This window comes from Dermacentor variabilis, chromosome 2 (genome assembly GCF_050947875.1).
Source record: "Dermacentor variabilis isolate Ectoservices chromosome 2, ASM5094787v1, whole genome shotgun sequence".
NCBI lineage: Eukaryota > Metazoa > Arthropoda > Arachnida > Ixodida > Ixodidae > Dermacentor > Dermacentor variabilis.
The window spans coordinates 258,722,874-258,736,990 of record NC_134569.1 but is presented as its reverse complement, the minus strand read 5'-3'; the positions used below and the strand labels follow the sequence as shown (position 1 = coordinate 258,736,990).

General features: G+C 47.0%; 1 protein-coding gene across 14 annotated transcripts in view; it reads right to left on the bottom strand.

Moving 5' to 3' along the window:
• The window catches only part of mio (GATOR complex protein mio), a 560,893-nt gene that overhangs the window by 310,873 nt on the left and 235,903 nt on the right, over positions 1–14,117 (bottom strand). For all 14 annotated transcript variants that reach the window (XR_012826275.1, XM_075682897.1, XM_075682900.1 and 11 more), the window contains one exon: positions 2,322–2,413. Coding sequence is in view for 13 of the 14 variants with exons in the window: in XM_075682897.1 (XP_075539012.1) it covers positions 2,322–2,413 (92 nt within the window). In the remaining variant the exon portion in view is untranslated. The remainder of the gene's footprint in view (positions 1–2,321; positions 2,414–14,117) is intronic.

Below are 14,117 nucleotides of genomic sequence, written 5' to 3'. Positions count from 1 at the left end.
TTCATCGGGAGCAGTTTGCTCCGTGTCTCCTTCCTGCGCCGGCGCTTGCCGCGCGTTCGCCCGGTCGGGGCCCCCCGCTTGCCTGCCGCTGCCGACACAACAGCAGCATTGAAAAGTGCCACTGGTTCTTTAAACGAGCCACTTGATGCAGCAAAAGGTATTAGCAACAGCACAAAAAAAAATGCAGGATTTAAAAAAAGAGTTCTCTATCAAGTTTCTTTAATGTAATAATCAAAGTAAAATTTAGGTACATCCCTTCATCATTGTACGGGAAAACTTATGTTAACAGTAACTTATGTTCTTATAAGCTTTTGCCATTGAAGCAACTACTACAAACATTTGTACAGCAAGTCTGGTGAACCATGGAAATTTCAGTATGCAAGTCAATTTAAGCTGTGTGACTCACTACTGACGTATGTGTGTCTCCTTATTTAACATGAAGAAAAACAGCGCAAAAGAGATGAGGATGAAAAAAAAAAGACAGGTAGAATGGACAGGTGTGAACTTTCAACAAATTTTTTATTTGGAGAAACAAGGTTTACATACATGAAAAAGAAATGCACCACCGCGACGTTATGAACTCGCTATCGCATCAGAAAGGCAATCTCAAATGGAGAATACCTTAGTAACTTGCAATTCGCTGATGAAATTGCCTTGCTTAGTAACTCAGGGGACCAATTGCCATGCATGCTCACTAACCTGGAGAGGCAAAGCAGAAGGGTGGGTCTAAAAATGAATCTGCAGAAAACTAAAGCGATGTTTAACAGTCTGAGAAGAGAACAGCAGTTTACGATAGGAAGCAAGGCACTGGAAGTGGTAAGGGAATACACGTACTTAGGGCAGGTTGTGACCGCGGATCCGGATCATGAGACTGAAATAATTAGAAGAATAAGAATGGGCTGGGGTGCATTTGGCAGGCATTCCCAGATCGAACAGCAGGTTGCCCTTATCCCTCAAGAGGAAAGTGTATAACAGCTGTGTCTTACCAGTACTCACATACGGGGCAGAAACCTGGAGGCTCATGAAAAGGGTTCTACTTAAATTGAGGACAACGCAATGAGCTATGGAAAGAAGAATGATGGGTGTAACGTTAAGGGATAAGAAAAGAGAGCAGATTGGGTGAGGGAACAAATACGAGTTAATGACATCTTAGTTGAAATCAAGAAAAAGAAATGGGCATGGGCAGGACATGCAATGAGGAGGGAAGATAACCGATGGTCATTAAGGGTTACGGACATGATTCCAAGGGAAGGGAAGCGTAGCAGGGGGCGGCAGATGCTAGGTGGGCGGATGAGATTATGAAGTTTACAGGGACGACATGGCCACAATTAGTACATGACCGGGGTTGTCGGAGAAGTATGGGAGAGGCCTTTGCCCTGCAGTGGGTGTAACCAGATTGATGATGATGATGATGACATAAGATGCGGGTCAGACCGTGCGTACCCAATTCTCTGCGATGCTTTAAATGCCGAAGATTCGGCCACAGTACCGCTGAGGCCGTCAGAGTAATACATGACGACATCAGAGTGATACATCACTCTCATTTCACACTGCCTACAGCAGCAAATGGTCGTGCGTTGGGGTTATCACCTATTAAATGGGTGCAGTACATTTCCAATGGTACTGCACAGCAGACACCGTGAAACAGATAGGTGAAGATGCTTATTATAATGGGATGGCGGCGATAGCTGTGAATGGCGACCTACGACGACCTGCGAGATTTTTTGATGCCAGAATAGGAAGCCGAGTGCATGGCGGCCTTTTCACGTGACCCAGGGCGGGGACCACTGTGGGGAAACTGCCATGGTGGGCACCAACAGCTCTCAACCGTGCAGGCGTCACACCTTTTCTTATTTACACGGGACCTCCTAGTGGCAGGAATAATTGAAATGTACCACATGATTTAGCAATATACTGAACACTGGAGTCTAAAGGTTGTGTACCTGGAGAACATATTAACCGCTAATAAAGAGTCATAACTGTAGGGTTATATTTTCCATATTTTATCGCAAATGTTGGCGCTGGGAAACTGTGCGAGACGGGATTTTATCAACGAGGTTCTACTGTACATGCTACATTATAAATATGCTATTATGTGCGTAATGTACATGATATTACAAGAGTTAAAGCACATAATATTTAAATTCCATATGTAAATTCTGTCTGCTAGAGCTTTGGTTTCCTTTACTATTTGCTGGCAGTGGCTATCAAGCATGGTTAGCATGGGACAAGGCAAAATCTGTTGACACCCACGGTTATTTCAGTTTGTGTCCAACCAAACCAAGTCAGGTTACAAGATGCACTTTCCAGTCTGCTCTCACCATGTAGAAAGAGGCAATGCGATGCTCGATGAAAGTGTCTACACACAGGCCATTGGTAGCCTTGGTACTTGTGCTGCCTGGTCGCGAGGAGTCTGCATGGAGAGAGAGATGCAAAGAAAGGCAGGGAGGTTAACCAGAGGTAGTTCTGGTTGGCTACCTTGCATGGGGGAGTGAGTAGGGGGGATAAAAAGAGCAAAATAGTAGAAGGGGGTGAGAAAGGAGGAGTCTGCTCCAACACAACAAAAAAGCAGGCAAGGTCACAGATGCAAATGTGTATCACAAGGTCAAGTGAAGACTTTTGCAAGCTCTTGACGCATATTTCTTAAATTTAGGGACGCTAAACTGAACACAATGACAAAACAAGGCATGGCACTATGCATCATGCCCTTTCTTGTTGTGTCTAATCTTGTGCTGCCCAGTCAAGATGCAAGCTGTCCACTTTGCACAGCTCTCTCCCAACTGGAAGTAATAAGATGGAGGAAAAAAAGGCACAGCCGACTGCTGCATGCACTTTGCACAAGAGTGGGTGAAATAAGGCCTCTTATGAAAGATCGCTCTCCCCACCATTACTGTAGTCAATGTTTGCACCACCTGCAAGGTCAATCCAAATAGGTCGCGAAGCTTCGGGCAAAAAGTGGCTCAGAACGAAGTGTCACTGGCTTCAGCAAGGGCGGTTATGGAAGATGTGATTGAAGGGCGACTATATGAAGAGAGAACAAACATTGGGAAAGAAAAAGGAGTTTAATTAAAACGAGACACATATTAATTCAAGAAAAATAAAATTCCTTTTGAATTCTAAATGCGCATGACGAGAAAAGAAAAGACAGCTCTGTTTTACTTTATAATTATCAATAAATACCTTTTTTTCAGCGCCCACCATAAGAGCGGTGTTTTCACGCCGCTATCACTTGCAATGCAATGCTTCTCTAAGTGTGCAGAAAGGTGCACTCGTAAAGTTAACGTGTTACAATACCCTCACACGTTCTGTTGCTTGTTGAAATTTGTCTGAATCTGATGACGGAGGTAGTTTCATCATTTCTTAACCTTCCGATTCAAAATTACCACCGGCAGACAATTATTTACTTTAGCTGTTTTCGTCTGACTGTGCTGGTCGACAGGCTTGGCGTTCGATGGTGGGACCAGCGCTCTACACCCAAAGCTTTCGTCGGCCTCCAAAGAAAGTATGTTGTGTGCAAGGGTATGATTTCGACACCCATATGGCTGACCTTTTACTGCATCACTTTCTGCGCTAAAAGCTCGGGATCCACACCAAGTTGAACGGCGGGGAATTTGAACATACAGCTGTAATGGCGGGCCACCAAAACAAATTTCACACCTTTGAGAATAAAATGACGTCACTTCTGTTTTTAACAATTATGGCGTCACATTACTTTTTCTTCCGGCGGAAGTGTTCTCTCCTCACACAGATCGCGCTAAGCCCCATGAACAGCCGATGAACCACCATGTTTTGAACGTACGGGCTTCTATGGAAGCTTCACTACCAGGTATATTTACCTGGCCACCTGTGTGAACCACAATACATTCTCAGTTACCATACTCGTCCTCCATTTGCACGCAGTGTAACACTAACAACAGTGTTTCGTTTCAGGCGACAACTTTAGTCCAAACACTAAGTGGCTTTTTAACAATTATCAAGTTGGTGGGGGTACAGAGGCGCAGCTCATGGCAACCAACATTGCAAAGGACATGTCCAAAGATGATTGTTCCAGAAAGGGTGTGCCCATTTATACAACATTAGATGATAAGCTGGACCAGGGTGGTGGTAGTCGAACCCACGACCTCTGGTGTTAATTAGGGCTAATTAGACCATCAATTTCTTTATAAGAAAGTGGGAAGCCGAGCTGAAGAAGCGACAGCATGACCTGTGGTGTTCATTAAGGCAAAGTTAATAGATATAGGCAAACCGGCCAGATCTCGAAGTTCAATTCTAATTGCCATTACGAACGTCGAAAGTAGAACCCACAACCTTTAGGGAGAGTCGAGCCCGCTTGGAGATATGGGCGAACCGGCCACATCTCCAAGGTGGATTCCAATTGACATTGCGAAGGTCAAGAGTCGAACCCATGACCTCTGGTGGTAGTTGAACCTACAACCTTGTTGTTAATTAAGGTGAAATTAAGGCACAGCTAATTCAGGTACAATTAATTAAGGCACTCGAACCAACGACTTTTGATGGGAGTCAAACCCATGACCTTTGGTATTAATTATGGCAAATTAAGTCACAGTTAAATAAGGCAGAGTTAAATACGGCATCGAACCCACAACCTTTGGTGGGAGAAAACAAGTAACAGGAAGTAACGCGTTTGAATTAAAATGTTCTTTTTCTCCCACTCTCCTCTGGAATCTTTTAATCCCATTCCCCATCCCTATACAGAGTAGCATGCCAGCGGTTATATACGCGCCGGCAAATTTCTCTGTTTTTCTAATAAAGAGCTCTCTCTTTCTCTCTCTGTCTCTCTCTCCAGTAATGCAATGAATGTCTCGTGAGCATCCTCATAAGTGTATGCTAAAGTGACTAAACTTTTTAACAAGTTTATTTACTTTAGCATGTCAAGTTTTCAACAGTAAATCATAGACTTGTAAGCCATTACAGTAAGAGCTTTTTCATTTTAACCTAATTTGGAAAATTTAGTGATTCGCACTATGTCTCGTCTCGTGAGCATGCAGGCTTTCGCTTTCATCCTCATAAGCGTACGCTAAAATGACTCTCAACTTTTTAGAGAGTTTATTTAGTTTAGCAGGTCAAGTTTCCAATAGTAAATTATAGAGTTGTAAGCCATTACAGCAAGAGCTTGTTCATTTTAACCTCATTAATTTGGGAAATTTAGTGATTCACACTATGTCTTGCCTCACCAGCCTGTGCGTTACTGCACAACTTAAGATTCTCATTAACTCAAAAACATTTGGTCCTGCAAACAACAGTCACTATGCACATTTGTTGCCAAGCAATGAGCTCAGGAGTGTGTACGCAACACTGCCTAGGCAATGACAAATGAGCAAAGGTTGCGCTAGCAACCAACAAATATCAAATGGCCCTGCTACAACCATTGCTTGGAAAAAGCCACGAGAATTCGTTTTTCTAAAAATTAGCACCATGTGAATGCAGGACTACTACAGCACAGCATATTTATTTATTCTTTCTTTCATTCATTCATTCATTCATTCATAGCACCCGACAGGCCCACTGAATGGAACTGGTTAAAGGAGCTAACAGTTTGCACAGAACAGAAAAAAGTAGCCTAAAAAAGGGAGGGGAGGAAAGAAAAAAAAGTAGCAAAACAAATGAGTACAGTGGAACATTCTTATACAGTGTTATCAAAGAGCATATTCAGGCTACCACGAAAAGTTTCGTGGTTAGACATGGATGCGATGTGATCCGGAAGACCGTTCCAAAGTGCAATAGCGCAAGGCAGTGATGATGAGTGAAATGCCTGCGGATGTGCATGAAACTGAGCATGTTGTGAAGGTGCCGTGACGTGGGCACAGGTGCATGAATTCGCAGACTGTGAGGTGTATGGACATAAATGTACCTGTGAAATAGACGGAAAATAGCTATCATGCGGCGAATTTCTAATCACTGAAGTGAAATGTCCTTTTTTTTATTCGGGTAATGCTAGAAAGATGGTCATACTTACATGAGATGAATCTGGCTGCTCCTTTCTGAGCAGCTTCCAACATGCTAAGGTACTACTGATACGATGACCATGTGGATGAAGAAAATTCTAGTTGTGGATGAACATAGGTTAGATATGCTAGTTACCGCATATTAGAAGGTGTGTTACGCAAGTTTTTACTTAGGTATGTAGCAAGCCTAATCTATTGTTTCCTTTCAGTGCGAGATATCCAAATGACTAACTCTCATTCAAATACTGCATTCACAAGAATGTAATGCAACTGCGAATTAATGCAGTATGTGAAGGTGAGGAAGACACATTCAACTACTAGAAAAAACAATTACGAATATAACCTTACCTAAGGATGTGTAATGTGCACGCTCCTGTATGTTCATGATAGTACTATTTAGCACAGTGTGACGTGCATAGGCATTGTGCCCATGACTGCAGCAAATCACTTATAGGGAAGCATCCATTGTCTGCAGGATCTGCACAAGTCTTTGGTTCCACTCATGCATGTACTGCAGTAACAGATTTATTGTTATTTATTTATTTACTTGAACATACTATAGCCCTTTACAGGGCCAAGATAGGACTGAGTACAATAACATATTGACACGTGTACTTGTCTTTATCGGGCGACACGTTTTGCCGCCTAACAAATGTTATCGCACAGCTCGGGACGCGCCTGCATGTATCCAAAGTTTCTGGAAAGTTATCGATGCTTCTATCCGCTGTCAGTTGTTGCCGAACCTTGTGTTATCTGATTTCATCGCTTGACACGAATGGTGTAGAACTTTGTAGAAGGCATGCGGGTCCCAACGGTTAATCTGGAACATTCGATGACTGATCTATAAAAGCCGACGCGCTTGGCCCGCTGATCAGATTTTCAACGATCGCTGAGCGTGTTCGCCGCTATTGTTGTGCTATAAGTGTAGCCTGTTTTGTGGGCACAGGTTCGCCCAATAAAAGTTAGTTTTGTAGTTCACAGTACTGCTACTGTGTTATTCAACGTCACCACCACGTGACAATATTACATGCTATACAACAATAAACACTAAACGCACAGCAGTGCATATGATCAGGTATACACAAACGATATTAAGAACAATTCATGACACTTAGTGCATCAGCTTGTGGCACTTAGTACAGCACTATGAGGCAGCAAAAACTGAAATGAAGCGCCACTAAGAAGAGTATTGTTGAAGGTGGGTCTGAAACTGCTCGCAGCCAGTCGCACTTACAACTCTCTCCAGCAGTTTATTCTATTCTCTCACAGTTTACAAAAAGAAAGAATATTTAAAACAATCCTTAGAAAATCTACCTTCTTTCACATACTTTGAATGTTTATTCCTTACTGCCTGTGATGTTGTCTCGGTTATGTAGCGTTCCTTGTTTACCAGCACCATGTGATTCATAATGCTGTAAAAAAGGCTCAGCCTTTTCTCTTTCCTTCGCATTTTAAGTAAAGGAAGGTTTGCCTTTTCATAAAGCGGTGACACTGAGTCTTGTCTTCGATATGTGGAAAAAATGAAGCGCAAGGCACGCCATTGCACAACTTCTAATTTTAGTGCATTCTTAGTGCATTCTAATTTCTAATTTTCTAACTTCTAATTTTAGTGAATCTTTTAGCGGGAAGGCTTCGCGGCAGTGGTCGCTGCGGTGGCTACCGGCACCAAGGCAACGGCAGCGAGCGTGCGGTGCACGAACGCCACCGACGCTGAGGAGGTTGCCATCGCTCTGGCGATCACCGAGGCCGAGTGTCACACGGTGCTCAGCGACTCGAGGAACGCCGTACGCAACCTTGCCAAGGGGCGAATTTGCGCGCCGGCGGCCGCCACCATCAGCAAGCTCCAACTTCAAGACCGCAGCAGCATCATCCGTATCAAGTGGTTCCCGGCGCACGCAGGTGAGTGTGCATCCTCCCTGAATCACAACGAGACAGCCTACTTGGCGGCGTGAGCACTTACCTTCCACGCCCTCGAGAGTGACCGTTCTGTGTGGTAGTTCGAAACCAAGGATAGATTGACCAGTTATGCCAAAGTAACCAAGTGTTATCGCTTAGCTCGACCGACAATGCCGCCTCCACACCCGGCTCTCAGTCGGGAGGAGGCCGTAATCCTAAGGCAAATACAGACCGCGTCACTCCTTGCCCCCGCAATGCTGCATGTGCTTCACCCAGAGCTCTATCCGAGTGGGCTGTGCGGTGTTTGTGCAGCGGGTACGGCGGACCAATGGCACATCATGTGGGACAGTGCCAGGTTCCCGACGGCAGCTACTTTCAGGACTTAGCCGCTCTAACGTCAAGGTGCACTGCAGTCTGCAGACAAGGACACACAACTATGGGCGATCCAGCAGGCCCGGGGTGCGCTCGAAAAGCACAAGCCTCGCGACCCACTACAAACGGCCCCAACTGGGGTAGTGAAGAGTAGGGTATAACCCCGGGTTGACACTTGGCCAGCATCACAACGGGTTAAACCGTCAGTTGCTGGCACTTTCTTAAAGTTATTCCTATCCTATCCTAGTGCATTCTTTCGGTCGTATGGATCCCAGACTTCGCAAGCATATTCCATTAGAGGACGAACTAGCACTTTGTATACAATAAGTTTGGATTCTGCGGGTGCTTGTTTGAAAGTCCGTCGAATAAATCCTAACCTTTGATTTGCCTTGCCTACTATATTGTCAATGTGCGTTGTCCAACTCCTATGCTCATCACTATGCTGTAACTTGTAGGCATCTTCTATCTCGCAGGAGTCCTGAGCCCCACAGATTTGAGCTTAGCGAGCCTCAGGGCCCCGTCAGCCATTACCTTGCGTAACCTAGTCTGTTGCTATGTATGCGCTCAGCCTGCAAAAGGTGTAGTGAGCGTTGCACACACAAAAAAAATGGCCAGGCTTAGCTTGGTTAAGCCAAGAATGCGTTGCATATTGCGCGGTCAGGTGGTGGCTGCGGCCGCGCGCGACCGCGCCAGTTGGGGCCCAGCTTTTCCTCTGTGACGTCACGCGCCGGCGCAGCGCCCCTAGTGGGAGGAGCGGGAGTCAGGTGGTGGCTGCGGCCGCGCGTGACCGCGCGAGTTGGGGCCCAGCTTTTCCTCCGTGACGTCATGCGCCGGCGCAGCGCCTCTAGCGGGAGGAGCGGGAGTCAGGTGGTGGCTGTGGCCGCGCGCGACCGCACGAGTTGGGGCCCAGCTTTTCCTACGGCTGTCGTGACGTCACATCACGTGGTTGCGCTAAAGGTCAATGGTGGCTGCCCGGCTGCGCCCAAGGGCTGAACTGAGTGATTGCAATATGCAACGCATAAAAAACAGAGTATTGCCCGGTATTAACGGAAGCAGGTTAATTTGTCTTTGGCGACACCCAACGCTGCACAACACCTGGTTCCAGAGTGGTGTGAGAAGCAGAAAGGCCCCCACGCCACAGGATAAAATGCAGAAAAGGGTGCCGCTAGCACGTTGCTTCAGGGGGATGGCTTCCCGCAGCACACCGCTAAGCAAAGTGTCTCCGCGGCTGTGCAGTGTACTTTCCTGACGACGAATGGGCTTGCTCACGAGAGCTACGGGTAACCATCATTGGCTTGGGCCTCCAATCAGTGTGGCTTGGCATAGTACAACCACACACGAGCACTAGGCACCGCTCTTATGCTTAGCGTTCGGAAAAGCAGCAACACAATGTACGCACTTGCCGTAGGTACAGGGCACCACAGACAAACTTGAGTCCAAGCAATTTGCCAAAACTGTCGGGCTGGCAGACAAGAGGAAAAATGTCTACGTACCCTGTGCTCTCTTGGAGAGGTCTTGATTGCATTCAGTCTGGTGGTCACGCCACTGCCGCAAATTGGTTTGGGGGAAAAATCGACTGCCAACAAACGTCGCAGGTGGAAAGGGAGAGGTGTAGGAATGACAGAATAGGTGAGTGCCTGCGCAAAGTTGCCGAGGTACATCTTAATCCTGACAAACTGGACCACAATGCAATGCGTTGAGGGCTCGTGTATGTGTGGCAGGCAGCTGGCATGTTTGTAGAATGAGGTCACACGGAGAGGCATCACCGTAGTCAATTAGCCCATTGGACCTATACTCCCCTAGAAAGAATTGTTATTGAAGCTGGATTTGTTCACGCAATCATGCCAATTCCATTTCGTTGCACCTGGTTATGACCCTTGCAGTTTGCAGACCTTCTCTGCCATAAAGATGGCTTTCCCAGACTGCTTGTATAGCAGCTCAGCCTAACTTATGCACTAAATTTTGTCATGATGGGAGCTTGCAAAGTAGCCCAAAATCGGGCATACAATTGTAAACTAAATTGAAAGGAGCATAAAGAATAACATCTGCTCCTGCAGGGTCATCAGTACCTACATTTGACAATTTTCAAATGCTAGCCAACACATTGTTTTGTGCTAATAGAGGATGACGATATTGACCCTTGGATTTATTAGGATCAGCAGTGGCCATAAGTGGCCACTGCTGATCTGATGACGATGACATGCCTTGCTTGATGTTGCCTGGCTTCCACATTGGCCAGTGTTTGCTATCCTTGTAAATACACCCACTAAATAGTGCTACGGAACAGTATTTGCGATCACGAAGAGGCGAGCAATGTGAAGACGACGACGACGATTAGAGGCTAGCGCGGGCTGTTGCCTCTTGGCCAGGTGCGGCGTATTTTCTTGTAAATATACTTGTATATAGCTTTTCGTCTGCATCTTCCTGCGTAACATATCTGGTGGAGGTGGACGTTCCCTCGACCTCGTCACGGAGTTTCACAGTGGACGGTACGTCGAGCCTTCCTTCATGGCTCCCAGCTACGACAACTCGACTCCGCCGGCTACGACACCTGCTGCCACACCGACAACCTACATCACTCTCCCCGCTCCCCGTGATCCTGGCGTATTCTCGGGGTGAAGATGGGGAAGACGTCGATGACTGGATCAGCCTGTATGAACACGTCAGCCGCAATAACCGGTGGGACCCTACTATCATGCTCGCCAACGTAGTCTTTTACCTCGGTGGCACACCTCAATTTGGTTTCGGACGCACGAAGATGAGCTCACCAGTTGGGATTCACATAAGCAAAAGCTCCGAGACTTGTTCGGCAATCCCTACGGTCACCAACATGCCACACAGAAGGCGCTTTCGGGCCGTGTGCAGACGTCAACAGAGCCCTATGTCATGTACATTCAGAACGTCTTGGTTCTGTGCCGCAAAGCTGACGCGCACGACTGAGTCAGACAAGGTTTCCCACATCCTCAAAGGCATTGCCGATGACGCCTTCAACTTGCTTGTTTGCAACAACATAGCGACGGTGGATGCAGTTATAAAAGAGTGCCGCCGCCTGGAACTCGCTAAAAGCCAAAGTATTGACCAGCAGTTTGCCCGTCTGCCCAACACCCCAGCGACATCTTCCTGTGCCGACGCTTCTCGTCCCAACAACACTGCCGATGTTACCAGGATCGTCCGGCGTGAGATTGAGGCCGCCTATCTGGCTGCCTTCGACTCCAGCTCCTCCAACGCACCTGCAGTCACGGTTTCCCTGATCCAGGCAGTTGTCCGCCAGGAGTTCGAAAACATGGGTCTTCACACCATCTTCTCGGCCCATCGCCCTGATACCTGCCCGGCTTCTTCGATTCCGCCCCATCCCGCATCTTCTTACCCACCACGTTCCCTCAACACATCTCAATGACGCACTGTTGACGACAAGCCCATTTGTTTTCACTGTCACTGAATCGGGCACATTTCTCGGCACTGTCGAAGTCGCTGGAGTTCCCCGACCCGGTCTACTTATACTGCCTACTCTCGCCCCCCAGGTGGCCCTTCTCATCCCTAAGCCGCATGCTCTGATGATTGCCGCCACTGATTCTATTGGCCTGGTCTCGCTCGCTCCGTCCGACGCTATGCTGCTGCCTGTGATCCTTGCCAGCGTGAGAAAACACCTCAGGTGCTACCTGCCGGTCATCTTCAACCGGTCACAGTCCCTGTGGAACAGTTCTTTCGTGTTGGATTAGACCACCTTGGTCCCTTTCCCACGTCATCCTCTCGGAACTAATGGGTAGCCGTCAGAACTGATTACGCCACCCGATACGCTATCACGCAGGCTCTCCCTACCAGTTGCGTCACTGACGTCGCAGACTTTCTTTTGCGTGACATTATGTTGCTTCATGGCACCCCGCGACAGCTGCTTACTGACCGTGGTCGAAACTTCCTCTCTAAAGTTATCGCCGACATTGTGCATTCCTGTTTCATTCAACACAAGCTGACTACCTCATACCATCCTCAAACCAATGGCCTGACAGAGCTGTTAAACCGTACTCTTACCAATATGCTGTCCAAGTACGTTTCCAAAGACCACCACGACTGGGGCATTGCCCTTTCTCACGTCACATTTGCGCACAATTCTTCCTGGCACGACACCACCGGATTTTCTCCATTTTATCTTCTGTACGGTCGCGAACTTACCTTGCCCCATGACACGGCACTTCCTCCAGCTGCGATCCCAACAAGCGACTATGCGCGCGACGCCATCGCCCTCGCCGACCACGCACGCCAGCTTGCCCGTGCTCGACTGACGGACTCGCAAACCACTCAGCAGCGTCACTACAACGCCCGCCACCGTGACGTACAGTTTTCGCCTGGTGTGCTTGTGCTCCTGTGGTCGCCCTCTCGTTACGTGGGACTTTCAGAGAAGCTCCTTTCGCGATACACAGGGCCCTACCGCGTGCTGCGCCAGGTGACGCCTGTGATGTATGAAATTGCTCCTGTGAGTTCAACCTCGTCCTCTACTCTGGCATCCAGTGATGTCATCCACGTCAGCAGGCTCAAGGCCTACTACACTGCTTTCGAGTCCGGCCTTTAGTCGCTCCGGGACGGCGCTTCTGCCCCCGGGGGTAGTGCTATGGAACAGTATTTGCGATCACGAAGAGGCAAGCAGTGTGAAGACGACGACGACGATTAGAGGCTAGCGCGGGTTGTTGCCTCCTGGCCAAGTGTGGTGTATTTTCTTGTAGATATACTTATATGTAGCTTTTCGTCTGTGTCTTCCTACGTAACTAAAGTTTCGCTACTGTGCTTCCACATAACACTTATTTGGTGGAGGTGCGGGGTGCTTTTTTCTGACGGAGCTCCACAGAAGACAAGATCTTGAAAAGAGGTATAGATTAAAGGTAGTACCAGCCTACGCTCAAGCTTACAGTCAAGATGATGAGGAAGTACATCAGTTTTATGAAGATGTTGAATTAGCAATGAGAAAAGTGCGAACTCAATATACTATAGTAATGGGCGACTTCAATGCAAAAGTGGGAAAAAGGCAGGCTGGTGAACAAACAATTGGCAACTACGGCGTCGATTCTAGGAACGCTAGAGGAGAGATGCTGGTAGAATTCGCAGAAAGGAAGAAGCTTCTAATAATGAACACCTTTTTCAGGAAGCGTAGCAACAGAAAGTGGACCTGGAAAAGCCCTAATGGTGAAACAAGAAATGAAATTGACTTCATACTTTCTGCTGATCCCAGTATAGTGCAGGATGTGGAAGTGATAGGTAGGGTAAAGTGCAGTGACCATAGGTTAGTGAGGGCTAAGATTCACCTCAGTTTGAAGAGAGAATTAGCTAAATTGGTCAAGAAGAAACAGGTCAACCTAGAGGCAGTAAGGACAAAAGCAGACAAATTCAGGCTGGTACTTGCAAACAAAAATGCAGCCTTAGAACAGAGAGATGATGATGACATAGAGCTAATGAATGAAACCGTAACTAGGTTGGCTTCAGAGGCAGCAATCGAAGTGGGAGGCAAGGCACCAAGGCAACCAGTAGGCAAGCTCTCCCAAGTAACAAGGTACCTAATAAAGAAACGACAAAAAAGGAAAGTGTCCAACTCAAGAAATAAAATAGAATTTGCAGAAGTGTCAAAACTGATCAAGGTGAAAATAAGGCATATTCAAAACTATAACGTGAGAAAGACTGAAGAAGCCGTAAAATGTGGACGCACCCTGAAACCAGTGAAAAAGAAACTTGGCACAGGACAAACCAAGATGTATGCATTGAAAGATAAGCAGGGTAATATCATGAGCAATCTCGAAGATACAGTAAAAGCAGCGGGAGAATTCTATGCAGACCTGTACGGTACCCAGAGGAGTCAGGATACCTCAATTAGAAACAGTAATGAACAGGATACATGAA